Source organism: Cataglyphis hispanica, chromosome 6 (assembly GCF_021464435.1).
Source record: "Cataglyphis hispanica isolate Lineage 1 chromosome 6, ULB_Chis1_1.0, whole genome shotgun sequence".
Taxonomy (NCBI): domain Eukaryota; kingdom Metazoa; phylum Arthropoda; class Insecta; order Hymenoptera; family Formicidae; genus Cataglyphis; species Cataglyphis hispanica.
The window spans coordinates 5,631,877-5,657,254 of NC_065959.1; the positions used below are offsets into that span (position 1 = coordinate 5,631,877).

A 25,378-nucleotide genomic window follows, 5' to 3' on the forward strand; every position below is an offset into this window, starting at 1 on the left:
TATTATCCTTAAAATAAAATACGGCTGATTTTATCTTGAATTAAACGTGTTATAAAAATGAGGATAATTGTATGTCTGTACTATAAAAACAGTAATAAAATTGTATTGCAGTATTTCAATATTTATGGCTGCGCACACACAAAAAGTCTAAATGGCAGTTATAAAAAAATTAGCGTCACTATACATATTACTTATTTAATCAACTGCTTAAAATATTATTTGAGTATCGCTTTATTGCGATGAAAGATAGAGAGAATATCATATTTACCATATTAATTTAATTCTTATTTATACATATTATTTTTATTTGCATTTTATACATTATATAGATATAGATAATGATCGAATGCTAAGAGAAATGGGGATCCTTCATATACTCCTGATACTTCCGGTCAAATGTTCGCTTTTGCACATTCATGCAATACGAGCATTTTACGATATGTAGCTGAATTAAATTATTATGTGAGTTATTAAGGTCATTCAAACTTCAATTTGATACAAAACATTGGGATTTATTCGAGGCGATTACATAAAAGTAAAAGAATGACAATAAATAGTATATGCAATGGTAACGTGGTGTACAATAAATAGAACAGAACGCTGTATGTATAAGTATGCATATACAATCGAATAAATATACTACATATCTATACTGGATAAAATGCATAAGAATGTATACTTAAGAGAACAAATGCACTACGAGTAATTTGAGTCGCAGCACGTCTGCATATGTAATACAAAATTATGTGTAACGTTAAGACACTAACGTAAATTTAAGTATCATATATTTCAGTATAAAAAACATCAGATTTACACAAATATATTTAAATCGACCGTAAAGGATCTTGTCGCGCACATGCTGGTGCTCAGGAAAAATTAAATCAAATGAATTTTCTTAAAATTCCTAATAATCCTTTGTTTTCTCGCATGCGTACGATCAACGGATTAATTATAAAAGATAAAATTGTCATGTGTTCGCATGACAAGGCGAGATTCTATAGACACACCGGAAAAGAGGAGAGAATCTCATTTAAATATCGGTACATATCAATGCATGATACCGATATTTATATATGTATATACATATATATGTATATATGTACATATATATGTATATTTGCCTATGTATAAACGTAGGAACTCTGTATGTCCGTGTACACTCGGGATATCACAGCTAAACAATATTAAGCTCGTCATCCGCTTAAGTAGTGCTAGGTAAAGCTAGAATAAATAGGTTTTACGAACAGCCTAAAAATTCGTCGTTGATCCTTTCACATGCTATCGATACCTGCATGTCGCGTAGATTTCGTCGATTTAATCGAGCCTCGTGTCTAACAAACCGTTTTGATCGTAAGCCTTAATAATCTATGTTAATATATCGATATAAATATATCGTGCACAAGACGGCCGATCGGACATGCGAAATGCGTCTATAAACTTATCCTTTTTCTTGTACTTTCCTTTCTTTTCGATACACATTTCCATAACATATTTTTCGTTGTCTTCGGATAGCTGAGTGCCTGAGAATGGGCTTTTGATATGCCTTTTGCACGCATACGCACGATACGATTGCGAATTTCAGATGCACTTAGCCGCGGTTGTAATTTATTGAACTGATATTTCACGAATCTAAAATATGCACCGGGTATTTCAAAATATTTTTATCAATGTTATCGATCATGTCGGCATTCTGTATGTTATTGAATATATATATAATACTGTTCTGAAGTAGATCTCTTAATACTGTAGTCTCTAGTATGCCGTGTTATCGATAAACAACTTGTATTACCATAATCAAAACCTGATTCGCGATATTAGGTACTGGAAAGATATTTATCAAATTAAGCGAATGTTTTTCATGGCTGTTAAGATATCTAATCTTAATACAATATCAGGCACGGTTCTTTATTGACAAACTTACGAAAAATATTAAACGAGTAAAACTATCTGAATGAATGATCGCGACGATGGAATAAATATCGAAGTTATGTTAGTATGATATAAGTACATGATTGATACTGTAAGGAGCGGTATGTCTTTAAATGATCAGCAGATCTTGTCGATATCAAACGCAAAAAAAAAAAAAAAATATAAAAATGGCTCTACGTATAAAAATAAAGGCTTATCTTAGCTTCCTATTCCCTAAAATTCCCTTATTTTTAAACGCAAAGATTTCTTAGATCGAAACGTAATGTATACCCGTTAGTACAAATTTCTTTTAATTATTCCAATTTAATCTTCTCCTCGATATTCGATTCGAGGAATTATGTCGACCACACGGAAACTGTTTCTTTATTGATTTGATCCTTTTTTTCATTTTCAATTTTTGATGCCTCTTTCTCAAAATACATCGTCTTCGAAAATTTTTGTTTTGTGATTTAATTTGGCAAGCAACGGGTAGCGTGTTATTTAAAGCGTTGCGTATTGTTGCTAACCAATCTTTCAAAGAATCCTTATACATTTTTAACACTCCCCAGTCTTGAACCAACATTTGAGTTACGCCGCCCTCTTTAGACCAAAATTCGGATGTTATTATCGTTACATTGTTCGGAGGAGGAAGATGGATTTGCAACTTATACATAGCGGTCTGAACTTCGCACATCATCTGCAATGATACAAACAACATGTTAATTTTATACATTTGTACTTCTTCTCGTAAAAGATCGATATTGCCTGACATTATTACATATTTTACAAGATTTGTAATAAATTCAATATATATGATCGGAATAATAAAATTTATATTTTATGTTTCTTAAATTAGAAATTTTAACGCGCGATGCAAATTTTAATTAATAGCGAAGGTGACATAGATCTTGTTAGAGCAAATAATATGCTACAGCTTTACCTGAAGAATCTGATTTAATATTACTTCAATTATCCTGTTCCGAGACTGTATGATTTCAGTAGTTTCGACATTTGAATTGAGACGAAATTTTTTAAGTTCATGAAACGTAATGGCGTATTTTTGAAGACTATCGTATAAATATGGAAATAGATGCTGAGCTTTTTGATCCTTTCCCAGGCACAAAAGTTCTCTACAATACCGTTTGAGTAGCCCCTTGGGCAACCAATCAAATTTGTACTGCTGACTTGGCATATATTCTGTAAAATTCTGGTGTATGTCCTGTAAAAAAAAAAGAATGAGATAATATTTAATTTCGTGGTTACATCACACCGGATATCTGTTAATGTAATGAATGATGTTTTTTTAAATTTGTATATACTCTTATGTAAAAATACATTTTATCGATTATTTACAACTGTGTCATAAGCGTAAATTATTTGCACTTGGTTTTATCGTAAGGTATCATTTATAACTTTGCAGATATATATTTTCTCGCAACCACATCATGACGTCATTATATTCCATAAATTCAATATATTACAATTGTTACAAATATAAATTATTTAATGAATATCCGGATGGATAACACAATCCTTGATTCTAGAATTAGTTCCGTGACATAGGAGATATGGTGAAATTTATATATTTATACTGCTCTAGTTCTACTCGCTATATGTATCAGAAATCATGGTATCACAAATCTGTTTTGGAATGCGATCATGCGTATCTTAATATAAGCTTTAAAATGACAAACAAAATATATTGCTCTATAGCCAAGCTGCAAATGAACTCATATAAACGCTCTCTAATAAACCAAATAAAGATATCTATCATCTCATTAAAACGACGTGTCATGAATAAGTACAGCATCTTATATAAATGCATGCATTTCTATGGAATTTATTAGAATAATTACAAATATATTTAATAACATCCACATAATGTGCATATTTTTATCGAATGCGTTTGCACGTTTTGTAACACAATGAAAGCAATTTGTCAACAAATATAAATGATGTCAGAAACAGACACAGAGAGCGCGGGACTCTAGAAAAAGTAATTATGCTGGATGTGCGTGGCACACCGTAACCAATGCAAATTGCCGACGGAAAGTAGGATTGTGCACACCGGAGATGTTGCATTGTGAGCACGTGCGAGTCCCCTCGAGCGACTGCCCACGCGGCTTTACCCCGACACCGCGCTGCAATTAATTGCGGAATCGCGGTCGCGAGCAGAGCGCTCTCTTGTGTCTTTCACCTGCGGATCTCTCACCTGCATCTCCTTTTTGAAACATGTAAAGTAGGTGTGATTTGCGACTCGCATCGACGTTCGCACTGTATGCAAGGATTTGTGCGTTTTGTGCCGTTGCTGCCAATCCGTCGTATTTTCGGTCACACTTGTCAGTATGATACCACAGGGTTGTAACCAGGGTTCTGCAATATTACTCTCTACGCGGATAGGTGGATCGCAAATTCCTGAAGCCGAGTACAGTTGAAATTCCGAGTTCAGAATGAAGAGGAAAATTATCCATGCCACCGAAACTGTAATCGAAAATAGAAATTTTCATCAAAAATGTTAGAAGATACAATAAACCTGAAATTATTGAAGTTATGAGATTGGGAAAGTTTTCTCCTTTTTTTGATATTAAAAACCAATTTAATATTTCTTTTTTTTCTCTTTTCCTTTGTGCACTATATATATATATATATATATATATATTTTTTTTTTTTTCATATAGAAATATTATACACATGGTATTGTATTTATTTCAATTTAAAAACATTCCATTCTCAGCAAATTGAGAGAGTGCATTAAACAGACATATAACTTGATATATATGTATATATATATATATATTTAGATATAATTTATATTATGGTATAATATCAAAATTCACACACTCGATCCATTGTAAAATAATTCGTTAAAGCCAATAAAGTCAACGGATCAAGAAAGGTCGCGCGCTGTTTTGCATGTAAGAATAGCAAATATGAATGAAGAGAAGAGAGAAAGGAAAGGATGGGGAGATCCTTCCGACTTTCACACTCGGCATACCTATATGAATATACGTAGGTATCTATCATCGCACCTACGCGTTAATTTAACAGCGACCAATTGTCGCCCCCGCAATAGGAAATAGATTGCAAATCAAGATTTATTATACAATTAAATGTCACAACTTGCAACTTTTATCATAATTTGACACGCTGCAAATTTACTCCAAAATGACTTTTTTAAATTTTTTCGCACACAATTTGTAATGCTTGTGTATCGATAACAAGAGAAAACAATATATGATAACGATAGATTAATTTTTCATTTTTATTAACTTATGTATTGTCATATTTGCTTTTTAACTTCAATAACGGCGCAACTTTGCATTACATTAGTAGATTAATTCTCTTTTTTGTTTCCTTCTCTCCATAAGCGCATATTGAATAAGAAAATGTTGCATTAAAGAGTTTTTATTTTTCTCTCAGCTATTATAGTTAAATTTCTTATAAATTTAAGACAAGAAAAGCTTTTTTAAAAAAAATGAGGAGTTGAAAGAGGAGAAGAATTAATTTATAATCTGTCACAAGAGAGGAGAGCAGGAGCTCATAGAAAAATATATCATATTTTATTTTCCCATATGCAACCACGTGTGTCGTTAAGTTCCAAATGAAATCTGTATTGTATAATATTTAGCATCAACGCATTTACTGAATCAATTCTCGATCAAGCATTTAACACATACGAAATCTAAGATTAGTACTATAGTAATGCTGTAAAGACCGACAAAGACTTTATGGACCACTGTATGGGCAATTAACGCACGTTGATAGTTCGTGCGTGCCCGCAGAAAATCACGTGTAAATCCAGTGATGATATGGGCACTCTCTCAGGTGCGAGTGTGATGGCAATTCGATACGATAGTTCGTACAATTCGCACGTCGGTCACGCGTGAACTAACGTGCGTGGCACAATCATCGCGCAGCGAAAGCGCACACGCGTGTTTGCGTCTGTGTACCACGTGTCTTAATAATTAACATTTCAACGATTTGGGATAGTATCACACTCGTGGGACTCGAAGTGAGTCAAAACACACACTTAACAATTTCAATAAAAATTATATAATTATAAATTAAATATTTTTACACCTCAGGTACCGCATCCGGGCTCCCATTGGCTTTTCTTAATTTTGTTATTTTTTACTTTTTTGGAATGAATTTAATTCAAAATTTTAATGTTTGCGAATTTATCCAACACCAGTTACCAATGTAACGAGAATATTTATTTGATAATTAATTCGATAATTTAGTCATCTCGTTTTTGCATATGACGCGATATCAATTTGCGCGCGGACGATAACAACAAGTTCCAATTCGATTAGCCCGTTAGCGCGAAATACTGTAGGAAGCAAGCCGTATGGTTGTGCATCTTATCGTGTAACTCACGCCTTTTCTTCCGGAATCGCCCCAAGCAGTTTCAAGCATCCTGTATTGTCGGCTACACACATCGCGTGGGTGTACGTTAAAGGTGCACCCAATACTATATACACTCCTAACGATCATCGCTTCCAACTATATCAATTTACATTCTTATTTAGCAGTTACAATTTTTTGCGTGTATTATCTCGTCTCTGAGGGGGTGGACAACTACAAAGCTCTTTCTGCCAAATTATTTGTTCTTGACAGGCTACGATTTCACTATAGCGCAGTATATCGACAAAATATATAATTTTAAGAATTAAATATCACAAACGAGATATATAATTAATTAAAACTTAATCTAAAAATTATGACATACAATTGTTATGTAAAAAGTAATAATTATGTAAAATTGTCTAAATAATCCTTCTGCATATATAATAGTTGGCAGATTTTAATTTATATAAAATTAATGCATTGCAAAAAAAAAAAAAAATAGTGAAACTCCGCAAGAAGTGGTGCCATGCATTATTTTCTGGTATAACATCCCTGTAATCTACCTATGAACCACTAAATCGCACGCAATAATTACGTTATTCCTCTATAGGATTTCATCACGTGCAATTATTCGAGCAGGTGTCTCATCCTGTTTTTACTGTACACTCTCATTACATACGATAATATCGATTCAAAACACGTTTCGGAACAAAACGTCCATCATTCGTACGGTGAAATTATCCTAAAATATACTTCTTTTCAACCATTCGCATTCCGGGCAGTGTCGTGTCGACATGGGGTAGTTGCCTCCGCGCATTTAATGCATGCTTTCCTCGTCCCTCGATAGGGCTCCGCCAAGGTGGAATCGCGGCTATTCTCCGCGATGGATTCCCCGGATGCCAGTAGTCGGACGATCGGTCGGCCCTCCGGTGATTTGGCGAAAAGGGGGCGGGAAACGGGTGAGAGCGGTGCTCTTTTTTTCTGCGGCACACAAGACGAAGATTGTTGGTTTTGTAGCACCGGCACCGCGGTGGTGAATGCCCCAGGGCGGCAAAAGGCGGTTGCTGGCTTTCTGGGAACGGGTCGGAGTCCCGGCCGTACTGGGAGCGATGATTGCGTGGTGATTAGCCTCCTCCACCTTCGCCTCTTTGGACCGACGAACGGAGGACGGTACAGAGGAAAGGAGCGCGAAGGAGAGCATACCGCACGGGCGGAAAGAGACGCGAAGTGAGGTATCGGGAGATATATAGCACAATATTCATCGTCGTGGAGACGAGTGTGGGAGCGAAGTGCCCGATACGAGGCCCCATTCGGGCTGGCTTCGCGGATTCCGTATCGCGGAGAGCGAGAGTGCCGACGTGCGTTGAAAAGTGTACGGAGATAAGTATGTAATGAGAGAAGAATAAAGAGAATAGAAAATCGCAATATGCGCCTGTCATTGCATATATGTTACAGAGAAGTGTCTGATTTTTCGAAAAAAAGAGTAGTCAAAGTAATACTTGAATATTAAATAATATTTTATTGATTGCACCCAGGCGGAGCGTGTGATATATTGAAATGAATACTAGTGAGGAAAATGTTTGAAAAGATTTTATATTGCCGACAAATCCCATTTATGCGAGCTACAAGCGAAATTAGATTAGAGATGATAAATCGTAAGAGAAAAATTATTAGCGATGACGCATCTTGATAGATATCTTACGTCTTTATCGTGAAAAACGCGTGCCTTTCGTTACCGCAACGTCATTCATAGAGGTATGTGGGACGCGTAATCGCGTCTCTGTCTACATTTCTCCTCGAGTGCTACACGCTTATGTACATACGCGTAAAAAAATAAATTTATATGCCGAAAGAACCACCACACTCAAATTGAGTCTATAGCGAGAATATCGCACGACGGGTGAACGCACGGCGAGTACCATAGAAAAGACAGATTATACGTAGCTCGCAACATTTGATACGGTATGCGCATCGGGGATCGTTGGGAGAAGTCTACAGAGGCGTCGGGTTTCTCCCTCGCTCGAGTTCTGAATCGAGCGATGATTAAAAAGTCGACGAGAGAAATAAGAAACGATCCGAGCAGCAAAGAAAGCGAGATTGAGCTATAACGCATCGTGCTATTAATCGCAGCACGCGATAAATACGTACGCAAATTACGTTAATTATTTCATTCAATAATAAACATGACATATGTAAGAGAGAAGTGACATTTGATGTTGTTTTCGCAGACAAATATTAAACGAATGAAAATGCAATTGAATCATTTGTGATGTGACTCTCTGACGCATTGTCTTCAAAACTTTTAATCTCCGCTTAGACCGGTTTTTCTGTCCGCGACGGTCACCGCAGCTTCCCGCGTGTATTCAGCTTTCGTTGAATATGAATCAGGCAGGGTGCGTCAGGGCGACGCTCGCCAAACGGACGGATATCCTCCGGACTTTCTTCCTCAGCCGGCCGCACAATCATTTCTGCGGACGACTTTGATTTACGAGGTACGCGGGAAAACTCGAGAGACTAGAGCCCGCGCGAGAGAGTTTGCAGTCTCCGCCAATGGGTCCCGACCTCACGGATGCAGCGAACAGATTAGCGGGCCGCGCGCAGATTTGCATTTTGTCTGGCCGGACTACCACGCACGGCCGGGGGAGGGGAAGGGGGGGTAGGATAGTCGGAGGAGGGCGACCCCGTCCATAAAATGCCGCTCTGAGGGGTTTTAAGTTGCCAGAGTTTGCGCGTCAATCTCCATCCTTTACCTCCTCCCACCAATTCCGTCTTCGCATGCTCCTTTTTTTTGTTTTCTACCTCGGCCTCCTAGCCCCGCCGTTTCTCCCTCGCATCTTCTTTAGTCTACCTGCTGAGCGTCGCCGACGCATCGAATTATCAAAGGTGTCTCTATGCTGACGCGTCGTAAAACGTCTGTAATACGCGAGCGAGGCGTCTCGGTGTTACGACGATATGGATCACTGATGTCATACTTGACGTCACCCGCCGTTTATATCCAGAGGTGACAACCTACCGTTGGCATCGGTGCGAGAATCGATCTTAAACGATGCTCCGCAACATGGGAAAGATGAGAGGGAGGGAAAGACGCGCGGCGCGCAGGAATGCACGCGGTCGGTTACTATACGGCGTTCAATGTCATCGTCGATTACGTTATCTCGATTCCTCTCGGCCGGCGACAGGCCTCACACGCGTGCGCACACGTGAATAGAAAGCTCCCGCGAAGGCTGATTGTATATTATACGTTTAATCGCGGTTGAATGGTAGCGCGATAGATTGTGGTATCTTTCCTTCTTTCCCTCTTTCTCTCTTTATCTCTCTTTTTCCTCTCGTACTTTTTCCTCTCCTTCGATTCCTTTTGATGGCAAAGATTATTACGTAAGTCAGCCGGCTTTTTTTGCCACGTCAAAGAGAACAGAATACACGCCGTTAAATGATTTCTTATGCGTTGATTCGCTGCAGGTAAAGGAATATCCGATTTGCAAAGTATACGGGACGCATTTTATACCATGACGCCTTGTTTAATCTCATGAATATTTTCTCTGATAAGATGTAAAAGAATACGACGATCTAATCTGACACTGATATAGACGCAATAGTATATATGATAGTTATTAATATACAATTTATCTTAAGATTATTATTTGAATTGAGATACTTTTCTTTTCACAAATCTATAAAAAAAAAAATGAGATAGGAATAAGTTTCTTTGAATCTTTTTAATCTTATCGTGCAGTCATATCAAAATTATATGTTCTTTTTTTGTTTTTGGAACGGAAGCGGATCGGATTAATTATCTTATCATATTTGCGTTATATTCCGCCAGATCCATACGCGTTTATTATGAAGATAAATCATATTAATTTTGCCTTAATAATGGTTTGTAACACATGCGTGAACATATAAGAGAAAGCTTGTGCTGAATTATATTGTTAACTGAGACGGTAGGATCTCGCGTGGAAGAAATCACGTTGTAAGTACATAATTGCGTTATTACTCCGGATCCATTGATGTCCGAGAAGCAGATAATTACGATAGAATTATTCGACAATATAATATACAGTATGTCCCAGAATTTCCAACCTCATTTTTAATGATAAATTTTTTTTGGCACTTTAATTTTTTATAATAATAATTTCTAAAAAAGAATAATCACGATGAACAAAAAAATTTAGAATTAAATTCCTTAAGAAAATTTCAACATAAAACATATATTTTAATATAATATATAATTTTCTAGCTTTTAGAAAAGGAGAGAAGCTATTTATTTTAATAAACTGATGAGCAAGAGAATCAGAGACACATTAATAACAATAGATAAGATATATTATCTTAAAAATTGAGATAATCACTTTAATGCAAATACTATAATGCGATAAAATCAATAAAATAATTTATATTATTATATTTAATAATTTATTAATTTAAATATTCAATAATTAATGGCACACGTTATGCCTTCTCCCACCCCTCTCATTTTAATATGGATTTCTGTTGATCTGGGTCATGATGTAATTAAAAAATATATATATCGAAAAACGTATAAAATTTAAATTGCATGTACGTTACCGTTCTTTTTTTTAATACCATCGTTTATCATCTTTCTCTGTGCTTTAATTTTAATGAGTTTAATTACTTACACGTTACATTTACAATAAAAATTTTTGTGGAAAGAGCTATTGACAGATCAGTATATTTCAAATTATATTTTGTATAATTTATGCATTGATACATGTAAAATAAGATGGCAATATATAAGGATGCGTCTTAGCGCTGTCTTCAAACTTCCGTTTATCCATAAGATTCGTAGGAAGGGTGCACACAATAGGTAAGAAACTGGTCGCTTGGTCTCGTCGCAGCCGAGAATAATTCGCCATTTGTCGCGCAGTCGATTTCGCGATGTATCTTTTACGAGCGACGGGATAAGGATGCATTCACAATGCAATGCTTCGAGTTACATCCGTGTTTTCTCTTCGGTTTGCACCGTCGACTTTGAGATCCGCGAGAATGATGGCTTTGATAACGGCAAGTACACGCATACATATACGAAATCAAGATGACAATGTTTCGCCGCAAAACGAGACCGTCGTTCGCGACTACGGGACTATAAAAATACGTGCGTACAGCACGTATGCCCCGTCTTAAAGAAAGCAGAAACTATCGTGTGACTAACGACGGGCGGTCTCGGACCGGGACGGACATAAAATCGAACTCTCACGCCGCAGCCTATAGAGGCCCCTTTACGATGATCTCGCGTACCGTGAATATACAGAGACGTCAGCGGAGCCTTCAGATGGAACTAGGTACGTATACCACGCCCTTCTGTCGACCCTTTGGGCCCTTTACGATTTTCTTGCATGGTGAAACACACAGATAACGGCCTCGACCTCAGATCGTAAAAACGGTAGATTCTGTCATCGCGCGCCCAAGTGACCAAGCATATTATATTGACAACAAATATCCTCAGATCTTAATATACTACGAATGATATATCGTATTATATATCACTTTGAGAGTGTCGATCGACTTCCCGCTAATATACGCGATTAATAATATACGCCAATAATACGTGATAAATGCCATCAACGTGTCGGGTGAAAAATATCGTATACTGTGAACAATGGAAAAAATATGTAATATCTTTTCTCTGCATTACATGTATAAATATTTATATTTAACTAATTGAAATTCTATTGCGTAAAAAAACAAGCATGCTGCTATCAATGTACTATCAGATATATAGTAGTAAAGATTAAGCTTTCGATAGTAATTTCATCTCACGTATATGCGAGAAGAGCGAAATTTGCTACTCTGGTCAATCAGCGTCAGAGACGCAACGTACATAAGTCAGGAGCGCGATCGAGTGAGCCGTGAGCACGTGATGCCCGTGTGTAAGCCGTGATGCACGTGACTCGTTCGGCCGACTAGTGAATTGCGACGCGTGTCGTACGTGCGTTCTGTATGCGCGAGTATGGTACAGGCTCGTGTGGTCGCGCCGATCATTGAACCGGCTTTCAACACAATCTCAGTGAATCAAAGTTGTCGGTGGTCAGGCACGGGGATCCGGCCCCCCCCCCCGCTCTCCACCCACGACATTTGCGCGGAATACGCGAGGCCCGTTCGATACGTAACCGATTTTACGAAGCGTCCGCGAAATAAATTTTTTGCCGATTCGCAGACGATCGCTGCCTACGCAGCTCTCGGCGAGGCTTATTCGTATTGTCTCTGTTTTAACGGCGCGGCAGTGTAGTCAGTTACGAAACCTTGTTGCGTTGATAGGTTTAGTCCGAAAGTGTAGGTATACCTAACACAATCAATTTGTTTTCGAAGTGACGAACGGTCGAGACAGATTATAAAAAGAACGAATTAACACGTAACTGAATATGTCGGATTAACCCATTTGCGGACAGATATGACAACTTGTCTGACCCCGAAAGCTATCAAAAATTTGATCGCCTTGTCTGACATTATTTAAAATTATATAATTTTTACTTATGAAAAAAAAGACGAAGTCAGATATTATGAAAAGAGATCAAAGATCTATTAAAAGAAACCTCGACTACAAACTAATCGAAGAATATCGCTACGTAAGGCATTGACACAGGAACTTTCGCCTATCCTGTATATACAATACTGAATCGGTCCCTTGTCACATTTCATCGCGTGTTTTCTTCACCTTCCACCCACAACAACGTTTTAAGTATCATGACACCGGGACAATAAGTATCCTCTTCTCTCGCTTGGAATAATAAACCAGTCGGTCGCAGATCGCAGTATCGGTGAATTCACACCCGGTATTCTTCAAACGAAGAACGCGAGCGTTTTTGCCAATCTCATCTCGGATCGATCGTCATATCGTGTACCTTCGCCTGTGTCATGGCAAGCGCATTCAACCCGTATGACACTTCGCGTAACGTCATGAATGAATCGCTCATTGCTCATTGCGCGCGCGACCTCAAGGTAAAGAATAGCAATCAGTCGCGCGATGGATGATGTCAGGTGGCAAGAGATCGCAAACGGGGATTTGTCTTCGGCTATTGCTTAGCGAGTGTTTCGCAATCGACCAGACTTGTCGAAAAACCAATATGCACAGCGACTCTCCTCGTATTTATACAACTAATTAGCTTAATTTTTTTCCGATTGTGATTGAGAAAATATTGCCAAAATCAATCAAACTTTTTAAGACTAACAGATATATATATATTTATATATATATATATATATATATATATATATATATATATATTTATATATATATAGATATAGATATATATGAAATTTACAACAAAATAAAGATAAATGCTAGAATATGATGAATTGTACGATTAAAACATACGGAAATAATTGAATTGGAAATAAAGCGCGCGGTGAGTGTTTGATACACCCACTTCTAAAGCACACTCTACTTTTAAAGCGGTCGATGCATTTAAAGTCTTGCTTCAAAGACGACTGGTTCAAAGAATGAAAGATACGCGTTATAATTTCTACGTGTCGTGCATAGCTGCGGAAGTGAGCACACATTATTGTGGCGTGCCAGCGGCAAGCTTCGGTCTCCGTAATTGCTATCGTAGGTGGTGGAATGGTTCACGGTGGAGCCTCGTAAAGCTCGGCTCACTATGCAGCGTGTAATTTAAACATTGCCTCATTTCTGTACCACTCGCATTGCGAACTTCTAGGTTCTGCGCAACAAACGAAAGTGCGGTCAACATAATAGTCTGTTAATGACAATAATTGAGAGTTGATCAAACACAATAGAACGCTCGCGCGTGTTGACGGGATCGGGTTTAAAAAAGTTTCACGAAAAATATGGAGCGCGCGTTATCCAATTTGGGATGTTAGGATTCGTTATTAAGCATCGACCGGCTTCAAGCTGGTTATTAAGCAATCGGTTAGTATGTGATTTACTATAATATCGGAGAAATAGTATCGTTAAATTAAAATCCGTCGTTATTTAAACGATCGGTCAAACACGGCAATCAAGTAAAGACTGATCCCGCCTAATGTACTCCTTTAAAAATATGTCGGTAAAATGAAGCGTAAAAAGATGTTAAGAAAATGCCGCAGGATATATTAAGAGTCAGAAGAGTCACCTTGAGAAAACAACGAGAATGATCCGCCGACGCCTTAAATGCTGCATAGAAAAGTTGTCGATACTTAATACGCTCATAAATCCAAGTAATTAGCGACTCTTTACGGATAACGAAACGGCGAGCAATCCTAAATTACAATGCAGGGAATATTATCTCTTTCAAATTAAGAATTGAATTAATTGTCGAGAATTCGTTATGCGATTGTAATAAATCTACCCACCAATATCTTGAATGTATATAGAAGCAGCTAAATAAACGTGCAGTTTAGCTAATATATCTGAGAGTAATCACATATATTATGTTTCTCAAATCTGCTACCAAGGTAATTGCATAATAATTTCATTTATCATGTTTTCCATATGCTAATCTAGATACTTATACAAATACTGTATATGTATTCAATATTGTAACTTTGTAAGATAGACGGAGAAATATTTTCCAAAAAAAACATGCGCGCGTATTTTTTATCTTATACAACAAAGATGACTCAAGGATACATTGCATTTCATTACATCATGTGCATATAATTAGTTCTAACTAACACATAAAATCAGTATAGATATGTGCATCTTTACTTCACTCTTATGCATTAGCTCTTTGATTAATATATCTAGCAATAATAGCATTATTTGTCAATAATTAGACTCATTAAGTATTATTTTCCCGCTCACGTCACAATGTAATTGCCAATCTACTTTCTTTTTGTTCGCCACATGAAGCGTCTACGTGCGTTTTTTTTTTTCTCAAGTGTTGCAACAAAAAAAATGTTTAATGTTTTTCGTGGTGTTGTACAAATCAGTGCAAATGATAAAGTGCAAGAGTTACGGAAATATCGCATGAAAGTGTTATCGTAAAAATTCCCAATCGCAATCAAATTGTTTATAAATCGTAAACAACGCGAGAACATACGAGAATCGTAATTTTGTGTACGGCGTATTGCGTATCGAAAATACCGAGCACGAAATTGTTTTTAATTAGCATACAGCATGTTGATAGAGAGCAAGAGAATCTGTCAGAAAACTGAATAAGAAGGTTAAAAACCAAAATTTTATTTCGAGAGCCTGATTTATTCCTAAATGATTCTGTTTTGTCTCTCTTTTTTGTTCTGCACATTGGCCTGCGCATTTTTCGAATCGCTACTTCGGTTGTAACCAACTACGATTAACAAATTGCCGCAAAAAATAACCCCGAGATCTCGGCCAGATCGTTCGATGCTTCATCGCAGATATATGGTATCTCAATTAAATGCAAGCTATCTTGTCTGCGACTTAATTATATTATTAATTATATTAATTAAAAGAATTCTAAATCAATTGTTTAATCTAATTTCAAAAGTGAAATATAATTCAAGATTGGAAATTAGAAATAGTACTAAATAGAAGATCTAACTATTTTCCCTCTCCTTTTTTTTACACAATTAAATATTTTAATTAGTAAAAATTTACAAAATCTTAATCGATATGATTTTTTTTACTATTTAATCATAATGGATGAATAAAAGAAGACCAAGATTGTAAATCAAGACGTCAAATCAACATTTAATGTTATAGAGAAATATTACTCTATTGTCTGATTTCTATCTTAGATCGGATCTTAATAGCAGGCATCACTTAACTGAAAGTCAGCGTGATCTTTTTATAAAAGACAATTCGCGGTAGAAAAATCATTCCATTGCGAGATATACGGTGAATCTTCGACTTTTATATGCATATAGTAATTCTTCGATGTGTCACGCGTGGTCTGAGCGTTGGCATAATATTTTCATTTCACGCTGGAGTGCTTGTCTGTCCCATAATATGTCCAGTGAACCCTGGTGAACTCAAAACCACAACCCAGTACGCGTCCAAGTCGCTCTCGGGATCTTACGTTTCTTTTATTTCCTTTACAGGACGTAAGTCACTCGGTGACACTAAGGGACGCACAAAAATTTCACGATGTAATTCGTGTCAAAATTTCATGCTGTATAAGGTACCGCAAAAAAATATTGGTTTAAAAAAAATGTTATATGTCACAAAAAGTATTAATTATTTAGATGGTAGTCAAAAAACTGCATCAATTATTTCTATATTGAATTCAATGATTGAAAGAAAGAAAACATTGAAGTGCATCGGCGGTATTAATATCTCAATGATTATAAGAGGATTAAAATTAAAAATCATGAAATTGTCAGAATTTAAAGCCGACGGCTCGGCTCGACCTGGCAAAAGAGAAAAACGTTCGCCTGAGAGTTGTTTGATTCCTCCTTTGTTCGTTCTTTCCCACCTCCGTGAGGAATTGCTTTCGTCCCGCGAAAATAGTCAACTTCCTTTCGGCGAGGGGATACCGTAAGAAAGACGCACGACGTACTCGCGACGCGATATAGTCCTGGAAGACGACCAAGCAGCGTCGACGTCGTCGTCGTCCTCGTCCGCTAGTCCGCATTGTCGTCACTATCAGCAACGATGGGGACCACCTCCGGGGCGCGCACGAGTGTTTAATAAACCGGTTAAGGCCCGTCTCCGGATCTGTTTGCCTTCGGCTTTTGTAACTTTACTAGTGTTGTGACTCGAGTCCGCGGAACCTACATGAAAAAAAAAGGGGTCCGCGATGGTACCCGAGCAAACAGTCCGTGTGTGTCTCGTATCAACACGACGCGCGTCTCTATCGGCGGCTGTACCTTCTACAGAGTGACGGGGAACGTGGAGGTGGAAAACAGACAGCTCTCGGTGACGAATTCAAATTTGTCGTCCCGGAGTTGTAATCACCCTTCGACGGAGAAGTTTTATTGCGTAAGAATGCGATTGCATTTCGGATTTGTATGCTATTATTGATATTTCAGATCAATATCTCTTTAAATACTGCTGAGATTATTAGACAACGAGATTAAAATCTATCTTGATGACTTTAAATATAAAAGAACGGAGATCATTTACATATTTTTCTTATCTCATGCACCGCTATTTGATATGAGCGTAGTAAATTCTATTTTTAATTCCAATTATACATTACAAGTTATTATTGAAGCGTTTGACTGATTATATACAGCAAATTAATTGTGAATTAATTCAAGCAATTATTTATAGTAAATTGGAACTCTTTAAATAAGTATGAGAGATTAAATAGATAGCAATGAGTAAGACTAGTTCGGAGGTGGCAGTGACGCGGAACAACGGGCTATCGCGGTTGACAGAACCGCTTTTAATCCGTAGAAAATAGAAATAAATAGATATGATTGAATATAAATTATTCATTGCGGTTAACATTATGTGTACCAAGATAACGTTAAAAATATAATTGAACTAGTCAATGATATAAATTCTTAGAATTTTTGTTAACAGATACATTTATGCCAAATAAAATAAATAATTAATTTGTTATTCGCTCAAGAGTTTGATTTTATATAAGCGAAAATCTATATCTTAAAACTATGTTTATGATATTGGCAATATTGTACTTTATCATATATATATATATATATAAAATGTTGTATTATATTTTTGTAATAAAGATTTATTTGTTAAAAAAGTCAAATAGTTAAAGAAATGTTAATGTAAATGTGCAAATAGAGTGCTTACGATGTAGAGATCATAAGTGAATTAAACTATTGATATCTATCTTCTTGAGTGCCGAACTTACTGAAGCCAAATAAACACACTAGTAACCTAATCTCATGTACTGACTCATTTCAATGCTTAGTCATTAATTAACGAAAGAAAAATTTTTTAAGCGCGCATGAAATCATAAACATTGCAAAGCAAAGTTAATTGATATTAAACGATAATAAATAAAAATACAATTTTTTATTAATTATAAATAAATAATGTGTAAATAAATAAATATTAATATAAAAATTTTCTGAAAGATGGGCACATTACAATTAAGAATAAAACAAAATATATGCACGAATGTTGTATCATTTCCGCAAACAATGACACTATAAATCTTGCGCCTATCAGTTTTTCAGCGTTATATGAGAAATGTTTGTATTGTTATCGCAAGAAAATAAAGCTTAAATGTAGTCGCTTGAGATTAGCTTGAGATTAAATTAGCAAGAGTTCGTATAGTTGCTATGTCTTTAATTTTTATTTTTTCCGGAAGTAGTATTTTCATACACACATTATCTGCTGTTGTTAATATTATAGTTTAAACTCTTAAAATTATCTGTATTAATGTGAAATTAATTAATATGAAATTAATTTTTGAAATTAAGTTTTAAAACTATGTGATGTAAATATTATGTTTTTATATTTATAATATTTGTTTATTAAAAAATTATTGAAAATTTATTCTCACAGAGATTCTTTATGTATGAAAATTATGCAAATAATACACATCTCTGAATAATATTAAAAAAATATATAGATTAAATTTTTTAATAATAATTAATAGTCTTAATAATGTCACAAACATTATTTAATTATATAATATAAGAAAACAATCTTGTATTCTTTTTTTTTTAGGCATTACGGGAGGATAAATAAGAGATAAATATTTTCTGACAAAAATGATATTGAATAAAGCAAAAAAGAAATCGCGCATTAAGCATAAAACTCAAGCAAAGATTCTGAAGACATGCATTTTTGGTTATAATTATTATAAGCAAATTTTAGAAATTTAAATAACTTCATGTTAATGAGCTAAATTATAAATGCGCATTTGCGCTAAATTGTTTTGAACGTCCGTTTGTTATAAAACGCGGCTCGATTATCTTTTATCTTTTTCTTTCCTAATCATCCGTCTTCTTCAAGCAAGATCACTAACCCCCCCGGTTGAGCGCAATCGATAACGATGATAAAAACAGCGCATCGTGCGAATTAAGAGAAACGGTATCTTAAACGTTGCGGATTCCTCACGTGTCATTGCATCATTATACGTGTTTCAGTTAAAACTTGTTGTTGGTCTGACGATCATTTTCTTTCATTTAGTTCTGCGAACTCGGCGTGACAGAAATGCGTAGCGATTTTCATTCTCCTGAAAGCGCAATGCGATCTCGCGGAGACGTCAACGCCAGGAGCGAAGTAACGTTGTAATATATGCCGGCGAAAGAGGAACGCGACACGCGCCAACGCAACGTAATATCCGCGAAATGTTTTCGTCTATTGTTGGCAAATGTTTGCGCGCGGATACCTCATCTCCGCGAGACGATGCGAAAGCGAAATATATATATGCGCATTAGAGAAAGTGCATAGAATTCAACAATGTACACACACCGCCTTAGTGTGGCGAGGGCAAAGGCTCCGGCCACCAGCAGATCGAAGATCATCTCTTCCTTGTCCTCCTGCAGGAAAGTGCTCGGCTGCTCCGGGCGATAGATTCCGCTCGCATCCACTTGCGCACTCCGCGATCTCTCCGCGAATCGGTGTTTGGAATTGCTCCGAAAATAATGTTGTTATTGTTCGCTATCGTCCACCGTCGCCGGACGACAAACTGTCACGCGAGGATATCGTAGTCTCGCGATACTCAGGAGTTGAGATCGCGAAAGATGCACCAAAGTTATTGTGCGTCAGATGGATGTCAAGGTGACATAACAGCGCACTAGAAATCTCCACATCGTCGGAGTTTTTGCAAAATAATTTTCGTATTTGGTCGGCTTGTTTTACGTCAGGATGCAATTGACGCAACACAACCGGCTGTCCACCTGCGCCACGATAAGATCCTGGTAGGTCCTGCGAATGGTCCCACCCGTTGACATTCGAAAGGATGATGCGGGCCTAATTTAGAATTCCTGTTGGAGCTCCCATTGACTCTTCGCAAACTTTCCAGAAGAACCACCGGCGCGGTAGACCATTCGGCTTGCCGATCTCGTGGTGACTGAGTGGGTCCCCCGGTTGCGACTTCCAGTTACTCACTCGAGCTCACGGACTCACTATTCACCTCGTCCTCTCGCTCTCGCGCGCTCACCGGCACTCGGTCCCACCTCTCTCCCTCTTGCCACTGCCTCCAGCCCCCTTCTGTAGTCCCACCATAGTCCTCGGCTTGTCAGTACGTCCTCCCTGTCCTCCCACCTGCACGCACGCCACCCTTGTTGCACGATCTCCGCGTGGGGAGACATACTGTACGATGAACTATGCATTGGACCCCCGGGGGCCACCTTGCTCTCATTGCACAAACGAAACGTCATTAGACTCACCAATTGCTTTGCGGACCCATGTGATAGATATTTTGAGATAATTAATAAAAAATGTATGATATAAATGACAGCTAAACGCATAGTTTTGGGGAATTATAAAAAAAAGCATTTTAATTAAGCATCAAGATAATTAGTAATAATATACAATAATGGAGTGAAGAAAAAATAGTATCGAGACAAGATTTTTCAAATAAAATGCATTGACAATTGATGGCGTAAATTAAAGATTGAAACGTCAAAATAATTTAATAATTATTTAAATTATCTGAATTATTTTATAACTCTCATTGCAATGTATATAGTTAATACGCATGAAATTTTCAAATTGGTAATACTAAAATCTTTATTTATTAGATGCTATTGTTTTGAATTTGCCGAAGGCATTGTCACACGTTAATTAAATGAAGATGTAGTCATATAGGGAAATAACCGCATCAATATAAATATAGAAACCAGAAAAGTAAGTTTCTATGCCGGGCACGTGGCTCATAAATCAGTATTCGCGAAGAAGATGTATATTCTTGACACAAAATTGATGACTAAGACTTGTTGCGTATATATGTCTGCTAAAATGCTTAACATACAGTCTGTCTAGTCGGTGTTTATATTTAGCTTTACATCCCCTTCTCTCATTACTTAAACAAGATAATTTTGTCATGTTGAAATTAAAATACTTTGCGCACATAAATCTTGCAAGCACTTTATAATAAAACTTCTGTATTTTGTATATTGATCAAAGTATCTATCACAATACACATAAAAAGCATCGTTATTGTCAACCATCATTAAAATTATTCACACACAATTCCAAATAATTATTTAAAAATAGGATTCGCATTCCAATCACATGATTTTGTAAAAGTTTGCAAGTAACGTTCCGATTGAAAGATATCGCGCAAGACGTGTGATATTTTTATTCTGTTGCTAAGTATGAGGGAGAAGTAACGATTCGCGTATGATACGTCATCGATAAGATATTCGCGATTAGATGATTGATTTCGATCTCATTAATACAATTATAACAGTATTGCATAAAGTGTTATAAATAAAACTACATTTTAAATACGGTTATGTGCTTAAGATATCGTATTCGTGTTTTCTCGCTACGATTTCCGGTGATTTCGTCCGACACCTATCGGGTTGAATCACTTTTATTGCACGCAAATATTTGCAAGGTGATTCCGTGCGCCGTAGCCGGCGAGAAACCTACGGCCGGTTCCATTAACGCGTGCAAATTATTCGAATATTATGCGCTACAAATTAGACGGCAGCGCCGGGATGGTCTGCTGCGGGCCACGTCACGTCGTTGCCGGCGAATGCCTCGGGATTTTAATTTAACGATGTGCGCGCGGTCGCTTAACTCGGGGGGTCCAGAAATGCGCGGGCTACCTCGGAAGATCCAACCGTAAGAGAGGATCGAATTACCGTGCCAATTATAGTGTCACGTCGTTAATTGACCGGTAATCCGTCCTACGACAAAAAGATGTCTGCACGCGAAAAAAGGACTTTGAAATGCGCTTTACCTCGTTAAAATCAGATAACGATACGATAACTATTGCACAATAAAATTATAAAGTATGAATATAATGAAGAAGACATTTTTGAACATTATATACTTTTTAAAATATATATAATATAAAATAGATATGTATAATAAGAAATATGTTATATGTTTTATGTTATTTGTAGTAAGTTAGCATATGTGACGCATCATACATGATTTATATTTAAAGATACAGGGCATTTTTCAGAGACATAAGAGAAGAAAAGTATAAGCAATAAAAATATTGAAAATAATTAAAATTTGTTAATGCATCTTGTTATAAGCTATTCTTGTAGTTAAAATTTTAATAATATCTTATTAAATTAATTTGTTTAATTTTGTTAACTTGTTGACATTTATCACAGCATTTATATATAAATGCTAAATCTCGTCATATATCTTTATTACAGATTTATGTGTCTGAAATACCCGTTTACATTTTCGCGCCTTATCGAAACGGCATCAAAAACGGCTAGATTGACATTATAAAATTTTCTGATAAGAATCGATGGCGTCAGGGAAAAATTGCGGTGGGCTTCCCCGAGTTTCTCGGTTTCTGTGTATTACACATTTTTAACGTTTCCATTATGTAACGCATAACCGACAAAGCTGCAGGCTATTTCCGAGCAAACGGCGCTCTTTTTTTCTTTTAATAGGAGAAAATGGAAAATTTTTGCTACGCTCGACTAACTCTTGAAATCAGCCAATCTGTCGACATGAGGTACGAGCTTAATCCTACTGTCGATAGTAGGTAATGTCAAGTTTTTGCTAGTGTTGTGTATGCCAGAACGGAAATGCCTTCCACTCTTGCGCTACCTGGTCCTTGGCTCGGTTCACTTATAATATTTTTTTCTAAATGCTGTTCCACCATCTTTAGAATAATTCTCCATCTGATTGGTTAAATCTCATTGCTGATTATTAATGATTGATTTTGATCGGCATTGGATATTATAATGTTTATGTACGCGCAAATAATTTGCGAGAGGAAAGTAGATTGCGAATGCTGCGAGAAATTGTTTTATAGATATATTACCTGTATTTTTAATTGCCATTTTTTTAATAAAAGAAACTTTTTTGTTAGCTTCTTAAAAGACATTTATAATTGACATTTGTTCAAGATTTGTATCTCATAAACAATATTGTAGTATAAAGTAATTATTATGGCATAAGATTCTGACTTCATTAATTAATGTATTTTTTTCATACATGTTAATAATTGCAATGCGCAGCTTTGTAAAAATGCTGACAGAAGACTAAACAGGATTATGTGTCAGTACAAAGGGGCCTTTTTGTTTAATCGTTACTTCCTGCCTCTGTGATTATATTGATTGCGACTTTATTTATCCGGCCTACAATGCGATAAGATTAAGATAAATTTGATCAGTAATTCGATTCAAATTTATGCGTACGTGTATTTTGCTCGTATACTTTGTAGCGCGTTCATGTAAATATGGCAAATGCCACGTCAGGAGTAACATCAGGAATCATGCGACTCGCATCGCGATAAAGACGATAGTCGACAGGTAGAGCCGTCAAGATGAAACGGGCGCCAGAAAATGATTCACAGAGATAAGTGCGGCACGTGCAAGTTTGTTTATTTATTGTGTTATTGTCAATTTATTCACGTGTGGTGACGCTTCGTCTATTCCGTCGCGGTAAACGATTACGTTACGTCGTGTAAACTATTTCGTAAAATGACAAAAGTGAAATTGCATATCACGATTACGTGAAATTGATTGCCATAAGCGACGCGACAGAAAAGTGAGCGTTCTCAGAGAAACGCTATTGAATGTGAGTACATTATACGGTTTCTCCTCTTGTACAAAATCATTCGACAGCATAGTTGCTGTCGGTCGATTTCTTGATTGCGGCTTACCGTGGCTTATTACAGAGAAAAACGAGATGAAGCGCCGCTTCTTTTGCCGTTGTCGCTTTTTAGAATCAATGCGAGAGAATAAAGGAACGGCGAGAGATCGCGGTTCCCGCTGGATAACATTAGTGCCGTGCCTCGAACGAATGCCATCACCGAAGCATCATGGCGTGAGCAATTTGTCGCAGACGTATTTGCGTCAGTTTGATATAAGATGAGCATAAAATTCATCCGTTCCATTAAAAACAGAGAATTTTTTTAGAAACGCTATCTAGACAGTGCCGCTATTAATGGAGAGAAACATGCAATTTGCACTGAATTATCTGCACCGAAATCAGATTGTTACAAAGATGCAATATATCGCGATTTAAATAAAAACCGAAACGTTATAAGGAAGCTTGTATTTATAATTATAGTAGATTATAATTCTTTTTATCTTGATAGCTTTTATCATCAATATTATATAAAGAAGCAAAAACGCGCTGATGATATCGTGCGATTATCAATTATGATTATCGGTAAATGAATTATTCACATACATGAAATAATTGATCACTCACATAAATATCACATATCACATATTAAATAAATAAATAAATAAATATATATATTTTTTTTTAAACAAAAGCGTTCCATAACTCTATCATCTTTAATTAATATTTAAGAACAATATCACGTTGAAAAAGAAAAACTTTAACAAAAATAATAAATAGAAATTTTTGATTATTAATAAAAAATATTATTTAACGTATTTAATATTTGGTATATTTATAAATAAAATACAATTTTTTATTTTGCGTATAAAATGCTTATTCTGATGAGACAAGTTCCGTTTCTCACAATGTTCGTCTGAAAGCGAGTATAATATAATCATGCGTCATTCTTACCTAGCCGCATTTTCCTTTCTCGATGTTAATTCACCTTGTTGACTACTTTGTACTTCTTGATCTCACGTGTGTCGTAGGACGAGTCGCATGCACACACGCGGGCGAGTTTAAAGCGGGTCACTCGAGTGATCGAGAGTTGCGATCAGCGCACTCTCCGTAAGGACACTCCCGTCGTATCGGGTTAATGAATGACTAGGCTGGAGTGGAACTATGAATGAACTCCGCGTAGCACTAGAGTACTATATAAGTGCGCACCTTGTGGGCGTTTTCTGCTCTCGGCCAATAAGAATAAGACCTCCTGTGGAAACTTGCAGGTATGAGATGCTTTTGTCCAATTGTTTTTTTTCCTTGGAAAATTATTCAAAACTGAAGGAAAAAGAAAGAAAGGGAAAGAAGAGAGAATTCAGGGGAATTCTTGTATCTTTGTCATTGAACATCTCACTTTAAGGATGTTCTCTCCTATTTGAAGCAACTAACTTTAGAAAACGAAATTGCTAACAGAATTACACTTTCCAGTCAAATAATATTCATAACTTATATTTTATTTTCTTTCTTTTCCCGACTGCTGCTTACGATTGTTATATTTAAATTTTTTAATTTATAGCATTTTTATTATAAATTTTATTA

The 25,378-nt window shown here is 36.4% G+C and overlaps 1 protein-coding gene across 2 annotated transcripts; it reads right to left on the reverse strand.

Annotated features, from left to right (window-relative positions):
* Positions 1 to 454: 454 nt before the first annotated feature.
* Positions 455 to 24,929, reverse strand: LOC126850329 (uncharacterized). Of its 2 annotated transcripts, none has more exons than XM_050593203.1 (4): positions 24,752 to 24,929; positions 4,121 to 4,389; positions 2,849 to 3,127; positions 455 to 2,605 (listed from the first exon to the last, which is right to left on the reverse strand). In XM_050593203.1, the coding sequence occupies exons 1-4, from the start codon at positions 24,759 to 24,761 to the stop codon at positions 2,219 to 2,221; spliced, it is 945 nt and encodes a 314-aa protein (XP_050449160.1). In that variant the 5' UTR covers positions 24,762 to 24,929; the 3' UTR covers positions 455 to 2,218. The 2 variants fall into 2 exon arrangements, with proteins under 2 accessions (XP_050449160.1, XP_050449159.1); XM_050593202.1 differs by lacking the exon at positions 24,752 to 24,929 and adding an exon at positions 19,530 to 20,172.
* Between the last annotated feature and the right edge of the window lie 449 nt (positions 24,930 to 25,378).